Source organism: Balaenoptera physalus (assembly GCF_965194825.1).
Source record: "Balaenoptera physalus genome assembly, chromosome: 1".
NCBI classification, from domain to species: Eukaryota; Metazoa; Chordata; class Mammalia; order Artiodactyla; family Balaenopteridae; genus Balaenoptera; species Balaenoptera physalus.
The window spans coordinates 167,465,632-167,488,233 of record NC_138882.1 but is presented as its reverse complement, the minus strand read 5'-3'; the positions used below and the strand labels follow the sequence as shown (position 1 = coordinate 167,488,233).

The following is a 22,602-nucleotide window of genomic DNA, read 5'->3' as shown; positions in this document are numbered from 1 at the left end:
CTTGTGCTGCAGGAACTTCACAGACCAGCTGCGGAAGATTTCCAAGGATGCAGGGATGCCCATCCAGGGCCAGCCTTGCTTCTGCAAATACGCGCAGGGGGCAGACAGCGTGGAGCCCATGTTCCGGCATCTCAAGAACACCTACTCAGGGCTGCAGCTCATTATCGTCATCCTGCCAGGGAAGACGCCAGTGTATGGTACAGTTCTGTTGGGACAGTGATTACGATAATAGGACTCTTCTCAGGGTAGCTCCCTGGAAGATCCTAGGGCCGACTCAGTGTGGATTCTTGGCTCTAGCCAGAGCTGTTCCTTAGTGTCAGTGCTCTTCTTAGAGGAGAAATATTAGCCTATATGAGCCAGTTAGTCATCTCTGGTCCTGTTTACCTGCTCACAGTCCCTCCCAGTGACATTTACTGGGGTCCTCTGTGTGCTGGTGTGCATGCCAGGCTAAGCTGAGCCGGGTACAGAGATGGCTCAGTCCAGATTCCTATTCTTAGGAGTGCATTGTCTGTCAGGACATAGGGCAGCACACCCAAGCAGAATTTGTGGTGGTTCTGTTGGTGTTCCACTGCTGGGAATGATGTAGACTTTTTGAGAAGCTTTCCCTCTCTTTTCCTCTCTTTTCAGAATGAGAATGACTATATACATCTCTGACTCAGTGCTTTTCTCTTACTCTTTTTTTTCCTTCTCCACCTCTCCTCTTCAAAGGAAGAGGTGTCTCTCCTTTTATCTTACTCAGCCCACGTGTGCTCTTGTTTCTATTCCATCCTTTTACCTTTGGGACCCTTGAACCCTCAAACATCTTTAGATTCCCCACGCTAGAGCACATTACCACAGTCATGCCATCTCCTTTAGCTTTTTTCTTCCTATTTTCTTGTTTTTCTTCATCAGCGTTTTTAAATGAGTTCTCTACATTTTCTACCCCCACTTCCTCACCAGCCACTTACTCCTTAGCCTTTTTCATTTATTTTACCTCTGCCATTCTCCTAAACCTCCTCTGCAGAGGGTCACCAATGACATTTCTCCTCTTGACTTCTTGATATTTTCTCCTGTCTCTCCTTAATTGTTTTTGTCATTACCAGGAATGCCTGGCATTTTCCAGATTTCTGTACTCTGCCCTCTCTGCCTTTTCATTCTAGTGAAATTCTCATCCGTTTCAGTTGTTTCAGTCATCAACTATCGTTACTGTATGGTTTTTTTTTTTTTTTTTTTTCCGGAGGGAATTTATTTATTTATATTTTTTGGCTGTGTTGGGTCTTCGTTTCTGTGCAAGGGCTTTCTCTAGTTGCGGCAAGCGGGGACCACTCTTCATCGCGGTGCGCGGGCCTCTCACTATCGCAGCCTCTCTTGTTTCGGAGCACAGGCTCCAGACGCGCAGGCTCAGTAGTTGGGGCTCACGGGCCCAGTTGCTCCGCGGCATGTGGGATCTTCCCAGACCAGGGCTCGAACCCGTGTCCCCTGCATTGGCAGGCAGATTCTCAACCACTGCGCCACCAGGGAAGCCCACTGTATGTTATATTGTATTATTAAAATCTTGTTTCCACCCTTGACCTCTCTGCAGTTCCGATCTCTCCCTTTGACCTATCTCCCTTCCACAACAGTTTATTGATCACCTACTGTGTGTGAAAAGAAACACTACTAGATCCTGAATACATTGGTGGATAAAGCAGATGTGCTCTCTGCTCTTACAAAGTGTTTTGGTGAACGATCTCTTTAGTAGCTTGTCTCCTCTGTCTACTAGTAAGCCCTTCTCTTTACTTTTCTCTTCTGTGTTGGCATCACAATTGCTTCTGGGTACCTTCATCCAGACTTTGGGGACAGTCTGTCTTCTCTTTGCCTCACCTCTAATGCTCTTTTTTACAGTATTAAGATGTATTCCCTGCTCTCCACCCACTCTTCTCAATTTAGTTCTAACATTTCTTCTTAAATCTTTCTTGTATAGGTTACTGGATGAGACTTTTTGTGATTGTACTCTGAAAGAAAAAAAAAAAACCTTCATTAGCCCCCATTCACAGAATAAAAGTTTTTTAGGGCCCTGATCTTAGTTTAACCTTTTCAGCTTCATGTACTGTTCCCTTTGCCACACATATCAGAAAGATCACTTGTTCTGGAATTAGACAGAACTGAATTTTAATCCTGGCTATGCCAGTTTACTGTCTTAGGCAAATTACCTAACCTTTCTCAGCCTCGTTAATTAATTATATAAAAGACAGCATCTAACACAGTGCCTGTGACATAGTAGGTGCTCTAAATGCTCATTCCTTGTCTCTGCTGTCTAGTCTCTGGTTTTGCTTACATCATTTGCCTTTGCCTAGAATATCTAAGTACTCTTTTTATCCCCCATCTTGCCCTTAAAATTCTCTCTATCCTTCAAGTCCTAGTTTAAATGTACTTATTCCTGGAAGCTTTCTCTCGTCATCCTACCTACAGGATTAACTCATCTCTTTTTGGATTCCTCTAGAAATTGTATCAGGCTGCTGATCAGTTACGGTCTTGCTTGATATTGTTTTGAGCATGGAGTGGATCTGATTCTGCTCTGAAACCTTCTTCCCTCTGCACATATATACCCAAGGTAGAACCTTCCACTCACATGATACTCAATACTTATAGAAGTTGGTTGACCTCCAATCCATGTCTCTCTCGGGCCATAAATTGATGTCCCTTGTGATTGATAAAGTGGAGTGTCTTTTTATATTTCTTTTGGCTGTTTCACTTGCCTCTTTGGAGAAGTGCCTGCTCAAGTCTTTTCTTTTTTTATTGGCTTCACTACCTTTTTCTTAATGATTTATCGGATGCTTTTTAGGAGAACTGCCTTGAATAATTATCCAGGTTTCTGGTTTCCTCCATAAAGGGAGAATCCAGTGTTTCTGGCCTGCATGTGGAGTATAGTGCGGCATGCTTGGAGAAGTCAGTGCTTACTCAGAAAATTTTCCCTTCCCTGGGCTCAGTCATGTTATACCTCTCTCCAGTCTCATACCTTGATTAGGACCTTGGGTTTCTTCCACTTACATGCTGTTCTTTGATTATATTGAATACCACTTAGGTAATGGGGGCATTGCCTAGGAATTAAGCCTGCAGATAAGAGGAACAGTCAGATTCTTTTAAAGATCCTTCATCCTCCTTCCTGGTAGGCCAAGTGATGGTCAAAGCAAGGTCCACATGCATTGTGATTGCCCTGAGAGTATAAAAGGATAGTGTCACATTTGTCCAGTTCTAATCTGGTACCATACCTCATCCTGTCCTTAGTATTTTTAACTCCTTCCTCCACTAAACTGGTAAAATTTTTTTAACGTAAACTTTTTATTGAAGTACAGTATACATATAGAGATCTTTTGTGTTCAGTCAATTAATTCTCACAAAATGTCATAGCAAGGTAACCAGTACCTAGTTCTGATAGTAGAACATTATCACAATCCCAGGCTACCAATCACTACAACTCCCCATCAGTGTTAACCACTATTATTTTGGCTTCTAACACCATAGATTAGTTTTGACTGTCTTTGAACTTTATATAAATGGAGTCATATACCATGTACCTTTTTTTGTGTCTGGCTTCTTTCACTCAACATTATGTTTGTAAGATTTATCCATGTTTGTTTAGTTGTAGTTTGCTACAATTTTTCCATTATATGATAATAACACAATTTACATGTATTTATACATTCTACTGTTAATGGACATATTTGGGTTGTTTCCAGTTTTTACTATTATAAATAATGCTTCAGTGAACATTCTTGTACATGTCCTTTGAACATATGTGCCCATTTCTATTGGGTGTGTAACTAGGAGGGATTTTAAGTGTCCAAATGTATACTTCCAACAGCAGCAAATGAGAGTTGTAGTTATTTATATCCTTACCAAACTTGGTATTGTCGCTTTCATTTTAGCCATTCTTATGGGTGTTTAGTGATACTGCATTTTGCTTTAATTTGAATTCTCTGGTGATTGATAAAGTTGAGTATCTTTTTATATTTTTATTGGCTGTTTCACGAGCCTCTTTTGAGAAGTGGCTGCTCAAGTCTTTTCCTTTTGTTACTGGCTTCACAACCTTTCTCTTATTGATTTATAGATGTTCTTTATAATTCCTTTGTTTAAATTTATATATATTATACATATCTGTGGCTTGCCTTTTTACTTTCTTAATGGGTTCTTTTGTTGAACAGAAGTTTAAAATTTAATGTAGTCCTATTTATCAATATTTTTCCTTTATGGCTAGTACTTTCTGAGTCCTGTTTAGGAAGTCCCAAGGTCATGAAGATACTCGTCTGTGTTTTCTTTTAAATGTTTTTTTTTTTAACCTTTCACATTTAGAACTAGCCTGTGTTCGCCAGAAACTGTTGCTTTCTCTGTCCCTTGGCAGTGGTTCCTCTTTTGGTGCAAAGCCTAGAATCTCAGCCTCCTGCCCACACCTCGAATCAGCAAATGTACCCAGGGCAAAAGCAGCTGCAGCAGATGGCTCACCTCTGTGAGATTCTCTCCCTCTCTGCAGTGTTAACTCTTCCAGTTCTTGTTGTCTTAGCACTTCTCTGCTGCCTACAAAAAGATGATTTCTGTATTTTATTTGGCTTTTCTGAATGTTATGTGCAGAGACACTGGTTTGCCTCTAACTTTATCTCTTGGAAGTAGAAATGATCCCTTTAGCTTTTTAAGCATTCTCAAATCTCTCCCATTGAAAACATATCATACCGTTCATTGATCCTACATCTCCTCCTTGGTACTTTGTATTACCAAAACCAGTTTTTGCCTCTATACATTAATTTTTGCCTCACTATCACAAAATTCTGGTCCTCATTTTACCAATCTCTTAGCAGCATTTGACTTAGTTGAACACTTGCTCCTTCTTGAAACTCTTTCTTCCCTGGCATTCATGATATAATACTGTCTTGATCTTTCTCTTGGTTCTCTGAAGTTTTGTCCTTTGCAACTCATCATCTTCCTGTTCTGCAAGTATTGTGAGTTCAAAGATACAGGTCTAAGCCCTCTTCTCCTTTCACTCTGTTCTCTTCCTTGGTGATCTCAAGGTCATGTTTTCAATTACTGCCTGTGCCTAAATATCTCATAAATTTACATCTCCATTTCAGACTACTCCTGAACTTCCAACTACTATACTCAGTTGCCTGATGGATATCCTCACTGGGATGACCAAAAAACACTTCAAACTCAAAATGTCTCAAAAAGAACTTATGATCTATCTGTTCTATTATAAAAATCTAGAAACTCAGAGGTTATCCATAAAAATTATTTTCCCTTACGTATATAGTCTCTTGAATCTGTTTCTTTCCATCTTGACAGCTGCCTTCTTAAGCTACCCTCATTTCTTCCCTAGATCGGTCTAATGACCACATTCTTTCTCTCACACCGTGGTTCCCTTATTCTCCTTTGTAGTTACTTTGGCCTTTCAGTTTCTCAAATGTATGTTGCTTTCTCCTATCAGAGTACATTTTTGCACGCTCTTCCCTCTGCCTGGAATGCTCTTTCCCATATTCCCTCTCCCTTCTAAGTTCTCTTCTACCTTTAGATTTCAGTTCACTCATTACTTACTCAAGAATCCTTTCCTGACAATGTTATTACCCCCACGTTATATGCTGTCATAGCTCCATGAAGTTTTCTGTTGTAGCATTTATCATTGTTATACTTTTCATGATTTTTAAAATTAGTCACTGGATAGTAAGCACTATAAGAGTAGGGACCCTGTGTGTTTCTGGTCATCATTGTGTTCCCTAGCACCTCATATACTTCCTGGCATCTAGGAGGCATTCAGTAAATATTTGTTGAATGCACTAATCAGTTCTCTCCCTGCTCATAGCTGAAGTGAAACGTGTTGGAGATACACTCTTGGGAATGGCTACACAGTGTGTGCAAGTGAAGAATGTGGTCAAGACCTCGCCTCAGACTCTGTCCAACCTTTGCCTGAAGATCAATGTCAAACTTGGTGGCATTAACAACATCCTAGTTCCACACCAACGGTATGAACTCTATTGCCCACTTGCCCTTGTCAAGCAAGGTACCATACTGGTGATTGATGAAACGATAGGACCCTATCCAGGCCAAGGGAATCACACACAAGGGAGAGAGGACCAAAGTGGGTGCTAGATGGTGCCAGGAAGAGAAGACCCAACTCCTCACCATTTGTTTTCTCTTCCTTGTTTAGCTCTGCTGTCTTTCAACAACCAGTGATATTCCTGGGAGCAGATGTTACACACCCCCCAGCGGGGGATGGGAAAAAACCTTCTATCACAGCAGTGAGTGATACTTTCCAACTTCCTCATAAGGTTCTTCTCTTAGCTCTGAGCCCCCAAGACTACACATAATTTCCTTCCCTCAGCTCTGGTGCTTGACCCTTCACAAGATCTTTTTATTTCAGCTGATCATCCCCATTAACCACTCCCTTGGTTTCTTAATAAAACTAACTCTGCATGGCATTTTCTTTTCAGAGAGAGAGCAGTGAGAGTGTAGGCTGTGGCCAGAGACTTGGCCCTGTCTCCATCACTTTTGTTCTGTGTTCGAGTTTCCCTCTCTCTCTCTGTGCCCACTTTTGGAATATGGGAACAAACATACCTCTTCTCTGAAATCCCTTTTAAGGGAGTTACTTAGTTGCTGTGATTGTCCTTTACTCTTCCCCATCCCTACCCCTGATCCACCTAGTAGATGAGATAGCTCTCCAATCCCTCTCCTGACATCTTTGCTCCCTGTCTCATAGGGGCTTCTGAATTGGCTAAAGGGACCAGGCCTTCTTTCCCACTTCTCTTTCTTCAACTCTCAAGTTTCTCTAGGCAGAATGGGCCTATCTCAGTAAATGTGGGGAACCCTATACTATGCTTATCTTTAATTTCCTTGTGGCCATCCATCCTAGTAGGCTTTGGCTATTGTCCCCTTAGAAAATGATGTTATTCCCACCACCCACAAGAACACTCTTCACTATGGTTCCTAGCGTAGATTAGCACTTGAATTGAAAAAAAGATAAACTTGTTTTTGAATGAGGTCACTGTTTGAGCTAGTAGTGCCAAACCTTCACATGCCCCTCTGCAAGGAGTAGGGAAATCGAACTTATCAAGTACCTACTGTGGGTTAGGCCCTGTGCAAGATGACTTATATGTGCTACAACAGCACTGAAACTAGGTGGTATTCTTATCTCCATTTCAGAGGAGGAACAAGAAGATCATGTGGGTTAAGTAACTTCCACATGTGTGATAGAACAGAGATTGAACCAGGGCTTATTGAATCCAAAAAACCTCATTCAGTTGCATAGTTGTTTTGCTAAGAGGTCTTTCCCCAAACCCAGAACCTAACAGTGTTGGGAGGGTGGAGGTTCTGGGAGCTGATCCTGCCTCTTTGGTTATCAGGTGGTAGGCAGTATGGATGCCCACCCCAGCCGTTACTGTGCTACTGTGCGGGTGCAGCGACCACGGCAGGAGATCATTGAAGACTTATCCTACATGGTACGTGAGCTGCTCATCCAGTTCTACAAGTCCACCCGCTTCAAGCCTACCCGCATCATCTTCTACCGAGATGGGGTTCCTGAAGGCCAGCTCCCCCAGGTAGGGCCCACAATAGGTCAAGAAAACCTTCACATTGAGGCCAGGGGGCCTGATGGTAGCAGAGAGTACTGCTGTCTTTTCTGAGCTATTGACACTGGGAGGTGCTACTACTTAGGGAGGTTTGCTAAATGGAGTAGTCTTGGAAGCAGAGATCACAATTGAGAGATGGCCTGTACCATCACTGATAGACCTTTCTTCTTGTAATAAAAGACCCTCAGTGCCTATTTACTAGTTGGTCCGTGTTGAAGACTGATTCTTTAGACCAGTGGTTCTCAAACTTTAGCATCCATCAAAATCTTTTGGAGGGCTTATTAAAGTAGTTTGCAGAGCTCTACCCTTAGAATTTCTGCTTTAGTTAGTCTAGGATGGGGCCCTAAAATTTGTAGTTCTGACAGGTTCTTAGGTGATGCTGCTGGTCTGGAGACCACACTTTGAGAATCACTGCTATTGACCTTCACGATGTTCCTCCTATTCTTTCTCCCTGCTAAGCCTTCATATTCTGTTGTTTAGATTAGTGTACTGAACTGGTCTCCTTGACTACCATTTAATACATAGTAATATAACTGCCATTTATTGGGTACCTCTTATGTGCCGTAAGCTGAGCTAAGCACTTTGTATGTATTCTATTTAATGCTTACAATAACCCTATGAAATAATTATTATTCCACTTGATAGATGATGAAACTGAGGCTTGAAAATGTTAAATGGTTTCTTCAGTGTCATCCAGGCTAATAAGTGGTAGAGCTGGGATTCAAACGAATTGGTTAGATTCCAAAGTTCATGCTCTTAACCATTATGCTCAATTTCCTCCAAGTCGTACAGTGTTTCCTAAAATACCAGATGCATTTATCATAATATGTCTGTTTAGAGATGTCTAGTGACCTCACATAGCCTGAGGTTAAAATTCAAACTGCTTAATAAGCAAAGCAGTCAGCAGTTATTAAGCCACTACTAGGTTTTTTATGTCTTTACTTAATTATTTGTTTTAGTCTTCACAACAGTTTTGTGAGGCTGATCTTATTAGTAACTTTAGTCAATGTGGAGAAAATGAGACTTAAAGGGGTTAAGTAACTTGCAAGGTAATAAAATTAGATAAAGCTTGGGTTTAAACCTAGTTCTAATTGATTCTAAATTGTATTTACTTTTTTTTTTAATTGTATTTACTTTTTTACAGTTTTATACAGTTTTGACTCCCTATACCTGACATCCAAGGCCACAAGGCAACTACTGACTATGGTTTTTCACCTGTGGCTTCTTTAGCTAGTCCATTTTTGTATAATACTGCTTTTTTTCAGGACTGAATTTATCTACTCCCTCTACACCCATTTCTGAACTATGTGTCTAGTCTTCTATGGTGGTCCCAATCCTGTCTGCTCTTAGAGCTCATGGGTAACTTCCATTTTCCTTCTGATCCTAAATTCAGCCTTACTTTGGGCATTGTGATTTCTCTCTGAACCTTGGTTCTGTGTCTTGATGTTAGGTCTAATTATACATAGGAACCAGATGAGTGCTCTCTGCTGATACTAAGCCTCCCAGCTAGGTTTTATAGGAACATATCATGTGAACTGTCTACAGGCATACCTTGTTTTATTGCACTTCGCTTTATTGTGCTTCGCAGATACTGCATTTTTTACAAATTGAAGGTTTGTGGCAACCCTGCGTCCAGCAAGTCTGTCGGCACCGTTTTTCCAACAGCATTTGCTAACTTCATGTCTCTGTGTCACATTTTGTTAATTCTTGCAATATTTCAAACTTTTTCATTATTATTATATTTGTTATGGTGATTTGTGATCAGTGATTGATGTTACTACTATGACTCACTGGCTCAGGTGATAGTTAGCAATTTTTAGCCATAAAGTATTTTTTAATTAAGGTATGTACTTTTTTTTTTTTTTAGACATAATGCTACTGCACACTTAATAGACTATAGCATAGTGTAAGCATAACTTTTATATGCACTGGGAAACCAGAAAATTCGTGTGACTTACTTTATTGTAGTGATCTGGAACTGAACCCACAAGATCTCTGAGGTATGCCTGTATAAGGCTGATTTCGGTAGGAAGGGCTTATCATCTCTAATGGTTGGGTGTCAGCTTATAAAGAGAGGCTGAACAAAAAGCCGTATTACAAGCGGCAACCCCTTAGTTCAGAAAGATGTGTGAACTCAAGAGGAGCTGTGTGTCTCTTTGTCTCCCTCCTCACCCTGTGCCTAGATCCTCCACTATGAGCTGCTGGCCATTCGTGATGCCTGCATCAAACTGGAAAAGGACTACCAGCCCGGGATCACTTATATTGTGGTGCAGAAACGCCATCACACCCGCCTTTTTTGTGCTGACAAGAATGAGCGAGTGAGTGAGGGATTGAGGAAGCCACCCATACCCTTATCTTGTCTCCCTTCTCTTAATATGGAAGAAGCCCTTGAAATAAATCTGGGGATTTAGTCCTTGGCCTGTCCATCTTCCCTGGCCCCTTTCTTCCCCCTAGCTCTTGTGGTCCTTCCTCTGCTGCTTCCTTCCCTTTGTTTCCCCCTTCTCCCCTCCTTCCCTTATACTTCATCTCCCTCCTCCTAGCTCCCTGGCCTATAGACCCCATATATAGACCAGCTCCCAGAGAAGGGAAAGGGAACTTCCATTTATTGAACTTCTCCTATGTGCCAGACACTGTACAAGGCGTCTTCCTCACAGCAGCCCTGTGAGGTAGGTACTGTTATTATCTCCAGTTTAGCCTCAGAAAGGTTAAATGACTTGCTAAGATCACACAGCTAATAAATGGTGAAAGCAGCACTTAAACACAGATCTGTGTGACTTTAGAAGCCTATTATTTCAATTCCCAGTACCCTCTGGGAACAGCAACTTCTACTTTACTCTTGGGATTCTGATGGAATCAGATTAGAATTGAGTCGGGGCCCTAGTTAGGGTCATGCAGATCTTGGGATCTCGGTTGTCTTTGTCTCTATACAGATTGGGAAGAGTGGTAACATCCCAGCTGGGACCACTGTGGACACCAACATCACCCACCCATTTGAGTTTGACTTCTATCTGTGCAGCCACGCAGGCATCCAGGTAGCTGGGCTATGTCCTGGGGTTTCCAATGGGTCAAAGATTAGTTGATTATTCCCACTGTCTCTAGAATATATCATTCCTCACTGAGTGGCATTCAAATCAGGATTGTTCTCTCAATAAGCCCTTTGTGCACTTGAACATAAGTGCACTTTGAACGTCTTAGGCAGGTTGCCCATAAGATGGGTGCTTTATGACATAGGTGGCTTTGTGTCTGCCTTTTCATGGGTGAGTCTTCCAACCCAGCCATACTCTCAATAGTGATCCTGTTCCTTATCATCAACCATCCCCTCTGCCCAACCTGGGGCCCCTCACCTTCCTATCTTCCCAGGGCACCAGCCGACCATCCCATTACTATGTCCTTTGGGATGACAACCGTTTCACAGCGGATGAGCTTCAGATCTTGACGTACCAGCTGTGCCACACTTATGTACGATGCACACGCTCCGTCTCAATTCCAGCACCTGCCTACTATGCCCGCTTGGTGGCTTTCCGGGCACGATACCACCTAGTGGACAAGGAGCATGACAGGTGAGGCCTGGGATCAGGCTGGCTTCCTTTTTGCTTCAGCCTCTGGTACCAGACCCTCTCAATTTTCCTTGGGTAGTAGGAAATGAGTATTGTCCAATTTGATGTCCTTGGGCTTGTCAGCCCAAATCTGGGTCGGGGTTTTCTCTTAAATTGTTATGGGAATTGGCATCCTAGGGGTGGGGGAAGGAATTAGTAGCAGCTCAGTTCACCAGGAAGGACTTCTTTCATTTTTCCTTTTCAGTGGAGAGGGGAGCCACATATCGGGGCAGAGCAATGGGCGGGACCCCCAGGCCCTGGCCAAAGCCGTGCAGGTTCACCAGGATACTCTGCGCACCATGTACTTCGCTTGAAGGCAGAACGCTGTTACCTCACTGGATAGAAGAAAGCTTTCCAAGCCCCAAGAGCTGTGCCGCCCAAATCCAGAGGAAGCAGGGAGGAGGGAGGTGGGGCAGGGAGGAATGCAGAAGGCCTTGTTTCCTCTACAGAGGGGGCGAAAGGGTGGGGAACAGGGCCAGTAAGCCAGACCACCAGCCAGAAATCTGATATTCACCTCATGCCCTCCACCCTTCACCCCATCTTGTCACATCTGGCCCTGACTCCACTGGACCAAGAGAGGCAGCCCCGGTGCCCACCATACACACAGATGTCTCATGTGACTCACAGTGCTAAAGACTCAAGCCTGACAGCTTGGTAAGGTCGGCTCTGCAGCCCTGCAGACAAAAGCTGGTAGGTTTGGGTTTGATACTTTAGATGGGAAAGTGAGGGGCTTGAGAAAGTGGGTGGGAGGAGGGAAGGATTTTTTAGGAGCCTTAATCAGAAAAGGTCTAGATTTGTTTAAGAAGAAAAACGAAACCAGATGCAGATCAATATTTTAGGATACTAGATGTTTTAATGGGTTGAGAATCCAGCTTGTAGGAAGATTTTTAATGCTAATGGTTTTGGTTGCCCCTCCCCCAGCTGCCACTCCTCTTTCCCTTATTCCTCTTTCTCCACCTTTTCTACCCCACCTTACACCTTCTCCCTGACAGACATCCAGCCCCTAGTAAGACTTAAGGCACTATGGCACTTAGCTCTGAAGTGACACGACCCTGTCTTCCTTCCGCCTGCTGGTGGGTAACCAGTGCCTTCCCTGTAATGGTAATGCTGCAGAACTGCAACCTTTTGTACCTATTTTGGGGGGGTGGGGTGGCGGGGGGGGGTGGGAGAAGGAGGTAGGTGGGGATGAAATACCCCTAACCCAACAAGCCTCCAGCCAGAGCGCCAGCTATTTTGCATTTGAAGGAGTTGACTTCCATATTCATTGAGCTTTTAAAAAGATCACCACCTCAAGATGGTTAAAATCCATTGACATTTGCACTTTCAGACATGACAAGTCTCTCGGAGCTGCTGAGGTGACTGGCCTCTGGCCTCTCCACTTATGTCTCCTTTCCTCCTGTCCCAGCTTCCTCCCGACCTGCCTGGGTCTGGAGTTACTTTCATAGCATTTCTCACTCTTGGCTTCTTTTTTTTTCCCTGATGGTCAAGTCTGTTTATGTTTCAATATTTTTTAACTGGGGTGTCTTTTAACAAACGATCCTTAGGTCTAAAATAAGAAAAAAAAAAAAAAGCAAAAACTAAATGTTATTTTTATACCATAACTTGAGTCTATTGCCAAAATCTGGAAATCCCTCCCATGCCCAATGAGTTTACATCCCAGAAACATTGAGCCGTCAGAAGGAACTATGTACCTGACTTGTTCTTTGGCCTGGCTCTGTAGGGGGTGGTTATCTCCCCAAGGTGGGGCTCAGTCTCCACCCTTCCTCTGTGCAGATAATATCTTTCTCTTGCTGCAGGCACCCCTTCTGCACTGCCCTGCACTCTTTTCTGCAAGTGCATCTTCCCTTCCTCTGGACTGTCCTCTGACACTTTGGCTTATCCCAGATTTCAGCGTGTCCTGTGGATAGGCTGGGGAATTTTGCTGCTCCCTTTTGCTTCTGTTTACACAAATGAATTTTTCCTGATTTCCCACTAGGGCATGTGAGTGGGTGGCATGGGCTTTTTTTTTTTTTTTTTTTTTTCCTGTCGTCCTGGCTAGAGATGGGGTTTGGCTGTGTTGCAGAACTGGAAAAGTAGGGGGTTCTAGCTTGAGGCCTGTTGGCCTTGAAGCAAGGCTTCCTCATTCCTTGCCTGTTCATTTTTTCCTCTCCCACTGCTTGGGATGAGGAGTTGCAGCTTCAGTGTGGAAATTCCTCTTTTTGAGGAGCCTGGGCTTGGGCTTGCCCCAATCTGGTGATGAAGCCATGACACTTTAGACCTAGCTCAGGCTTGGAGGCCAGCCAGAGGAAGGCCGGTCTGAATATGGGCGTATGAAGTTAGAGCTACCATTTCCCCTCCCCAGCAGCCTTTGTACAGACCCAGATTTGCTATGCAAAACAGTCTATCCCAGGTTCTGTGCTGGTTGGCTACTTTGTTCAGCAACTTCACAAAACGTAGCACAAGCATTGATTATGGAGAAGGCATCGGGACTGTTGAGTAACTCTTCCTTTACTTCTTTCCTGCTGGCTACAGTGTGGGGTGCCCCATGGGCACAGCCCAGCTGAAGAACAGAATGGAGGGCTCTAGGAGGAGGCAGCTCACTGGAGAGCCTACATTCCTTACACAAGTGCCTAAAGAGAGTGATGCCAACACTCCATCTGCCCTGTCCGTCGCCTTCACATACTGTCTACTTCGTGTTCAGTCACCCTTTGGGGAGGGGAGTTCTCTTGGGACAGTGGGCTCTGAGTGTTCTCTTCTCGGGTGTGTTTTGGGGCTGGGATCAGGGCAGTATTCCTGGAGGGTCCAGTCATTCACCAGCATTTGCAAATGTCCATTGAGAGCTGGTGGCAGCCACCTACTCTCAGCAACAAGTTTGTGTTCTCTCCTTTTTCTCTCTTTGCCTCACTCTCTCCAGTTGGGTTTTGAGCTGAGGCTTGAAATGCATTTTTTAGCCCTTTGGCATTGTACATGCCATTTAAGAAATAAAAGCAAAAGAAACAGCTTGGGCAATGGCAAGAATATGACATCTTGCTGTGATTTTCTTCATTTCTTTTTATCTTTGAAACTTGAAAAACACCCTTGACCTTGAGGATTATTCTTGTTTGAAAGGTGGTGCATGCAGATTGAGAAGTGGTGTTGGCAACAAGCTTTGGCTTTCTTTGATTTATTTAAAGTGGTGCTTCTTACTTAGGCTCTGAAGAAGCTCTGGGGAGATCCCAGCCTCATCCTCTTAGAGAAGTCTCCTGCTCCCTTTGTTCCACTTTTTTACCTTCCTTTTCCTCTTCTCTCTTTCCCTGGCCTCCTTTTATTTTATTTTCTGTTCACTCAGCTTGCTTGCTGGCCTGCCTGCCTATCTGCCTTTGTGATGATGAATTCTCTGCATGGCTACAGTGATCGCACTGTTTGCTGGCAAGGTCAGGCTTAGTTCCTTGGCTGCAGAAGACCAAGAATCTGCTTCCCAAGCCCAGTGATGTCCTCACTGGGCTGGACTGCCCTCAAACTTACGTGAGGGCATAGCAGAAGGCCTGCCCAACTGGCATGAAATCAGGAGGGCTTCTGGTAACTTCCACACCTGTCCACTCTTTGGAGTTGGTTTCTCTCATTGCTTTTTCTAGATCTGGTTTCATTTCTCTCTACCTGGGGCCTCCCTTTTCTGAGGATGTCCTAGGGTTGACCTACTTGGTTATCCACCGTTGAAGGGTTAGGGGATAGACATGGGGGAAGAAGAGAGGGATGGGAAGAGAATGGAGAGAATTTGGCTAAAATCTGGGAAAGGAGAGCGCTGCTCATTGATCACTTTTCCAGTCCAGCCTAACTCACTGGGGCTGAGGTGCTACTGCTGGCCTCTGGGGATAAGCCTAAGGCTGTTGTTACTGGGAACTTAGGCTTAGATTAATGCTGAAGAAGGTACCTAACAGTGTGAAACCTCCCTAAAAAGCTCCCACCTACTCAGTAGCCTCCTCTTTGGCTAAGCAATGATGTTCTTGGATAGTTTTCTTTTTCTTGTCCAGAATTCTGTAAATGAGGCCAGCAAGATGGGCAGCCAGGGGGACACTGTGACTTCTTAGCTGGCCCATAGGATATCTGCAAGGCTGGTGGGACAGTGTTTTAGACCTGGCATCATGTGTAACAAAGAAGGATGAAAGTTCCTTCCCCTTCAGGGTAGAGAGACGTCTCTAACTAAAATGCAGTTTTGGAAATTACATTGGGGGAAGTTATTTTTATTTATATTTGCTGGGCGTAGGCCAATCCAGGATGGTAGCTGGGATGCCTTCCTTCTTAAAGTCTGATCATGGCAGGGTTATGCGGGGCACTCTTTCCTCTTTGGCCTTCTAAGCAGACTGGGGAGAAGGGATTCTCTGGTTTTCTCTTTTCGCCCATTTATTAGGACTTGCCTTCTCCCTGGACAGGGAGAGAGGCTAGGTTGGTGCTCTCCCCTTACTCTACTCCTACTGACTTAGAACCTCTGGCTGCTGTTTGGGAGCCCAAGAAAGGTAGTGGAGGTTATGGGCTCAAAACAAAAGAAAACAAAGCAAAAAAACAGAATAAGGTGGGGAAGGCAGATTTCCTTCTTTAAAAAGGAAAATAGGAAACCCTCCAAGGATTGTGCAAGTAAAGACAATATGTCGAATGCACTGACCCCCCTGGTGTAGTAGCAATAAGGAAAAATGAAATGACTTTCCTGTGCACACAGTCCAACCTGATTGGTGTGTGATGTTGCACTTAGCAGCCATCTGGTGGGCATGTGTGTCTACTCTGGGTTTCACTTTAGTTTCTAAACTTTTTATCCCTCTCAAGTCCAGCATGGATGGGGAAATGTCCCTGGAGCCCCACAGCTGTGTACTTGTTTGCATTTGTTTCCCTTTGAGACTTGTGTTTGTGTCCTGCTTTGAGCTGTACCTTGTCCAGTCCATTGTAAAATTATCCCAGCAGCTGTAATGTACAGTTTCTTCTGAAGCAAGCAACAGCAGCAGCACAATTCTGTGTTTTATAAAGACAACAGTGGCTTCTATTTCTAAAGTGCGGTCTCTCTCTCTTTTTTTTTTCTTAGCAAAGCAAACTGTTGGGATTAATTATAATCTCTGATAGATTTTACGTTAGAGTAACAGATTGTTAGAAGAGCAGAACCATCACTTTCTAAAGGAGTAAAGTGGGTAAAACAAATTCCAGAGTGTTGAAACTGTAGATTGTATGTAATCACTTCACAGGGCCTCCATTTATTCTTCATTCAACAAACATGCAAAGCACTGTGTCTAGAAGTATTATGAGGGGAGTAAGCAGGCACAATTCAAAAATGAGGAAAACAGTGTTTCTCTCCTTAAGGAGTTTAAAAAGTTTGGTGGTGGATATGAGTAGCCAAATGGTTCTCTGGTACCATTTAGAGAGATTATGAGGACTGGAACAAGGCTATAGGGCTATATCAATGAAGATAGAAAGGAAAGAGCATATTGGAGAGACACTCAGGAGATAGAATTAATAGGACTCAATGGATGATGGAACAGGAAGAGAGGAGTAGAGGCTAATAATGTTCACTCTTCTTGAGCAAGTGAGTGTATTGGGACATTCCTCTAGCCAAGACTGGGGGGAAAGGGAGACTATAGAAGGAAGGTGGTAAATTTTGTGAAGAAAGACAATTAGCCTTGTTTAGACTGAGTTTTGAGGTTCCCATGGGGTAACAAGGTTAAGGTTTCCAGTAAACATTTATGTTTTGGTGCTCAGGGAAGACTACCAAAACTGCAGTTATAGATACGGAATTCATAATCATATAGATGGTAGTTAAAGCCATAGGAATGAACAAGATGGCTTAGAGAAAGAGTAGAGCAAGAGAAACCTAGTGTACGACTGTAGGAAACAAGAGATGAGGAGAGGAAGTAGAACCTAAGATGACGGTCAGATCACTTGTAGATACCTTGTATGTTTTTGACTGCTTTAATGAGATGGGAGAATAGTCAAGAGAGTGGAATAGGATTTAAAGACAAGATTAACAACATGAAAACTGCTGCAGTGAAGGGGGAGGGGTATTTTTTTCTACTTAGTTTACTGTCTTCCACCCCATCTTCTCTGGGATCTCGTAAGTATATGGTCATTCTCCAGTATTTTTTGAAAATGAGCATTGGAAAACCTAACTTAAACCAGGCTAAGACTGGGGCTTCCAGGTTGTTCACCACAACCACCAGCACCATTTCCGCCTCCAGCTTCCTCCTATCCTCAGGAGCTGCTTGTAAAAGAATAAAATAAACAAACCTAATTTTGTTCCTAACTAGTGTCACAGATGGTGTTCCAGTGCACTCAGTAGCACTTAGCAACTTGCTCTATTTACTCTCATGACTTGTTTTCCCCAGAGCCTGTGAACTTCTAGGAGCAGAAACTACATTCTATTCATTTTCGTCATCTCAGGGCCATAGCGTGTATCGGGGGGTCAATATTTGTGAGTAGAAATGAGCTAGAATCTGTGGTTCTTGAGTACAGAGGGGAGAATCAAGAAGTGATACTGAGTCTACAAGTTGGACTCAGTATTCCTGAATCTTCAGGTAAGCAGAAACAACCAGATTATCATCACCTTTTCTTACTCTCACCCCAGCTTCAAGGTTCTATGATTTTGTGCCTTAAACTGTTGGTGCAGTTGTCAAGCATGTAAGTTCAGCATTCCTCCCTGGTACTCCTAGAGTATTGTTATTTCTGTGTATTGGGGGAAGATGGCACAGAGAAGGATTCTGGCACAGGGCCCAGTGAGAAATTTCACTGGCAGTTAGTATGTACAAAAGTGGGCCTAGCATTCCTCTGGAGACCAAGTGTTCAAATTGCTAACCTGTGGCTACCCCTGCCAGATTTCCTTGGAAGCAAGCCAGCCAGACCCATGCTCTTTTTCACCAGCAAGGAGTAGTGAGGTTGGTTGGACTTGAAGAGCAGACTGGAACATGGAGGAGATTTTTCCCAGTTGAAATAAGACTTAAACTTACGACCGTTAATGAAGCAGAAAGTGTTTAGCGGAGCGAATGGGAAGATGATCATTATACCACATTTTGGCTATAAATTTCATTGCCATAAATGAATGATGCTAAAAAAGATTTCAGCATTTGGCTGTTGGTTGCTACTCAAGAGAAAAACATGGTAGGAGCCCAAAGCCTGATTTATCTGGTCCTAGAGCTCAAGGTTTGATTTAAGGCTTGTCCTAGCACCCCTGGATATCTCTTTTCAGGATTGGTTGAGCAGCCTTCCCTCTGCCCTGTCAGTTGGCACCATATACTGTAGCACATTCTTGTCTGTCAAGTGCCTGTAGGGTAGAATGAGGCTGTGTATTTGTTGGGTATCACTTGGCTTAATAGACCCCAGGATCACATGGCAGTTAGGGTTTGGCGGCTAAAGGAAAGGGTTATAGTGCAAAAAGAAGAATATTTTCAAGTTCTGAGCCTGGGCCATCCTCAGACTACTGTCTGTATTGCTTGAATGTAAAGAAGCATCGAATTGGAAAATTAGCTCTCCGTTTTTCTTCCTAGTTTTCAAGATATTTATTCCTTTGGCTGTAAGCTAAGGAAATCTGGCAGGCTTAGAAAGTGCACAGAGCATGACAGAAGCACTCTTTTAAAGCAGCAGTGTTGAGGAGCTGGAAAAGTGGACTTGCTGGAGGTGAGGTGCATTTAGAAGCTCTCCATTTAAGTGCCACAACTACCTTCCCAGGATACCATATCAAGATTTTTTTTAGTCCACTGTGGCTTACCCTGCAGGAACACACTGTCCTTTTATTCTAGACGGCAGCAGCTTCACCACTATCCTCTTGGCAGTGTCTTTTTGGGACAAAGAAATTTTGAGGAACTTTTCTAGGGACTTTCCCCACCTTCTGAAGGCAAGGAACTTTCTTTGTAAAAGAGGCAGTGGGAGCTCCTAGCCAGGTTTTTGGGTTGTTAATGGAAGTGAACTGGAAAAGGAATAGGGACTTTGGGTACTTTGAAGTACTTGGCTAGGTGTTTTGTACAGTATCCATTATAATTTGGTTGCATCTTCACAGCATTCGTGTGAAGTAGTTTATCAGTTACCTTCAACTGCAATAACAAAACCCAAGTAAATTGGCTTAAATAAGGAAACTATCACATGACAAGAAGTCCTGATTCCATATGGCTCCAAGGTTGGATAATTCACTGGCTCAATGATAATATCAACATAACAGATTCTTGCGCTCTTTTTGCTCTATCCTTTGTGTTGTTTTACCCTCATGCTAGTTCACCTCAGGATCCCAAGATGGCTGCTGTAATTCCAGGAAGGAAATGCTGACAGAACAAAGTCTAGCAGAAGAGGGACTAATTTTTCCCAATGTTTCATTTTAAAGAAAGGGAATCCCTGGAAGCCCCAGCAGATCTGGCCTAACGTCTCACTTGCTAGAAATGGGTCATCTTCCCACTATTCTGTCATTGGCAAAGCAAATGAGATCATCCATCATGAGTGGCTTAGATTAATTACAAGTTATCCTATGAGTCATGTGGATTAGAAAGACAAGTCATGTTTGCTAGACAAGAAGGGATAAAAGTCTCTGGGGAGGCATCAAGCAGTGTCTGCTCTACCTAGCTACTCTGGTTTTTACAGATGAGGAATGTGATGTTCAGAGAGTGACTTTCCTAGAATCACAGATGGTAGCAGAGGGCCTTCAGTGTCAGCTCTGACTGTCCCTAAAGCCAGTACGTTTTATATTGTGTTCTGCTGCAGTACAAAGTAGCTTACTTTCTGCTGTGTAAAAATTGCTTGTCTCGGAGAAGAGATTTCAAAGTGTCAGGTCGGGTAACTGCAGCCCATGCAAGAGGAAAGGGTTCTGTCCAGTTGCTTTCCTCATCCAGTGATGTTTGTCTAGCACAGGAAGCTTGGAATGCAACTTTCAGAGGGCACTGATTTCTTTGCCCCCAAAATTTCTGTACTATTTTACAGTTCTCCCTTCTGAGAGCAACCAGTACCACAAGAGATGAGGGCAGAGTTGCCATTCTTGAAGCCCACTTATTTATTGGTCCATCCACCTGCCCCACAAATATTTATGGGATGCTGCTATGTACGAGGCACAGGCACTGTTCTAGGCACTGGGGCTACGACAGTTAAGATACACAAAGACCCTGCACTATACCCTTAAGAGCAGACTCATTTGGGAATGAGGTTATCCAAAACTAGGATGTGCATGTTGTCAGGGGAGAGCCTCATACAACTTGGCTTTTGGCAGAATCATTCAAACTTTTTTGCCTTCCTACTTCCTGATGTTGCAATTCATGAGCCTTTCATAATGGGCTCACAGGTGGGGTCCGTAGATAGCAGAGGTAGATGGGAAGGCATCATTGACATTTATTAAATTGGGCTGAATTAGAAGGTCCCAATCCTATTAAATCCATGTCAACAAAGCCAAGAAGCTTGCAGTCATTTAGGGAACCAGTTGAGGGGGTTGAGGGTGAAAGACTTGCAAAAGAGTTGGTATTTACCTCTGTTAAGTGCTACTAAGGACTTGGATTGTGTATAGTCAAAGATTGAAAATAACTTTTAAGATACAGTGTTTCATCTAGTGACATTTGATATTTTGAAATTGGGGAGGGCATTTTCAGTATAAGGGGTAAGGATGGGAAGGAAGGAGTGAGGCAGAATTGGAGGCAGATATGGGTTTGAATCCCATCCATTTATTAAGTGTTTACGGTAGGTGCATCTAATAAGTGCTTCAAAATGATAACAATAGTAAATGCCCTCACTAACATTTAGGGAGGATTTTCTCGGTGCTTTATGTACATTCCCTAACTTCACAACAACTGTGAGGAAACTGAAGCCCAGAGGTTCAAGTGACTGATCCAAAGTCCCACAGTGACTGGGGGGGAACTAAAGATAAGATTTTTTTTTTCCCCTTTCCTCTTTGTCCCAAGCTTTAAAAAAATAATGTATTTTGATTGTTAAAAGTCTAAACATTACTGATACTTAGAGACATAGAGAAAAATCATGAATCATTCCTCAACCTGAATAAAATAGTATCACATTTCTTTCAGGCAACAAATACTAATGTGCTGGTCCTAATAACCTTATAAAGCTTACATTCTAGTGGAGGAGGGGACACCCAATAAACTAGTGAACAAAAATTGCAGATTGGGAGAGGGGTTATTAAGGAGATACTGTCATAGTATACAGAGTACCTCACCATAGATCGGAGGTCCGGGAAAGGCATCTGAAATGTCTTAAGTTGAGGTATGACGAGCGGTTGAGGGGCGGAGGGGAAGGGGTGAGTGTGAAGAGGAAGGAGAGGGCTCCTGGCCAAGGGAACCAGAAGCAGAGAGGCTCCAGGTCTAATAGAAAAGCGCTTTCCCCGTTAGGGGAGGCCAACCAGTATAGCTGTCGCATAATGATGAGGAAGAGTCTCGCTTGAGGGGAAAGGCAGGGGTCCCGTTACGCCTACAGCTGGCCCCGCGATGGAGTTTGGGTCCTGGTGTGACCAGGCGTTATTAAAGAGTTTTTAACATGGAAATTATTCGATCTGATGTTTGTGTCAAGTCCTGTTTCATAATCTTTTCCCAAGTTATATTGTACATTTCCCCCCCCCCAAAAAAAATGGTCGTCAAAGCAACTCTACAGGCTTGATCAACTGTTGGTGGTCACTTGACCGCCTGCAGAGGAGGAGGTGCGTGGGTCGGTCCCAACTGGGCGTGGTGGGAGGGCCTCGAGAAGAAGGGGGCCTCAGCCCAAGACAAGATCGGCCCGGGGCCTTCACAGCTGCAGGTCTTGGTCCTGCACCTCAGACCAGCCACGCTTCAGGAAGGCTCCTGTCCAGGTTAGCTATGCCGCCTTCCGCGACCTCGCCTCGGGCAAACACTGTCCCGCACCAGGTGGTGGGAGGAGTCCAGCCCCTCGGGGTTGTCTCCAGCCGGCACGGCCCGGCGGAGGACCGCAGGAGGGCAGGCCCCGCCCAGCTCGCGGCCGCTGGCCGCACCCAATCGCGCTCGCCCCAGGCCCCGCCCAGGCTCGGCGCCCGCTCCGCGACACCTCCCCTGCGTCCTTCGTGCCGGCCGCGCCCGCACAGACGTCGCGCCCGCACGGTTAGGGCGGAGAGGCGAGGCTTGGATGTCGGGCGAGAGCCCGGGCAGCGGAACTGACGCCATCAGGCTTCCGGGGGCGGCCCCCGGGGAGGTCGGCGGCGGCGCCGCAGTCGTGGAGGGGCACTGGGATCGTAGGCGGCCGCGGGCGACGCAAGTTCCGCACGGAGCCCGTCTCTTCTCGCCTCACGCTTCTTCCTCTCTCCTAGTTGCGCGCTGCCTCCCGACGGCCGCTCTTCCTGACGAGAGCTTTCGGAGTGCGGTTGCTGAGGAGAAGCCGTCACCACCCCGCCTCGGGGCCGAGTGAGGGTTCCTGTCGCGCCGCGTCGCCCCCTGCGCCGCCTCCTTGCCCTCAGTGGCGGGCGCCCTTCTCGCTGGAAGCACTCCCCCCAGCTCCATGAATGGAAATCGGCTCCGCAGGTG

At 44.4% G+C, this 22,602-nt stretch overlaps 2 protein-coding genes across 5 annotated transcripts in view; both read left to right on the top strand.

Annotated features, from left to right (window-relative positions):
• AGO1 (argonaute RISC component 1) overlaps positions 1-12,324 on the top strand; it is a 31,329-nt gene extending 19,005 nt beyond the window's left edge. For all 3 annotated transcript variants that reach the window (XM_082415733.1, XM_082415734.1, XM_082415735.1), the window contains 8 exons: positions 13-197; positions 5,807-5,966; positions 6,152-6,242; positions 7,344-7,538; positions 9,752-9,886; positions 10,499-10,600; positions 10,929-11,128; positions 11,370-12,324. In XM_082415733.1, coding sequence (XP_082271859.1) covers positions 13-197; positions 5,807-5,966; positions 6,152-6,242; positions 7,344-7,538; positions 9,752-9,886; positions 10,499-10,600; positions 10,929-11,128; positions 11,370-11,478 — 1,177 coding nt within the window. In that variant the 3' untranslated portion in view covers positions 11,479-12,324. The remainder of the gene's footprint in view (positions 1-12; positions 198-5,806; positions 5,967-6,151; positions 6,243-7,343; positions 7,539-9,751; positions 9,887-10,498; positions 10,601-10,928; positions 11,129-11,369) is intronic.
• Positions 12,325-12,330: 6 nt separating this feature from the next.
• AGO3 (argonaute RISC catalytic component 3) overlaps positions 12,331-22,602 on the top strand; it is a 137,542-nt gene continuing 127,270 nt past the window's right edge. For both annotated transcript variants that reach the window (XM_082415770.1, XM_082415771.1), the window contains exon 1: positions 12,331-22,599. In XM_082415770.1, the coding sequence (XP_082271896.1) occupies positions 22,581-22,599 (19 nt within the window). In that variant the 5' untranslated portion in view covers positions 12,331-22,580. The remainder of the gene's footprint in view (positions 22,600-22,602) is intronic.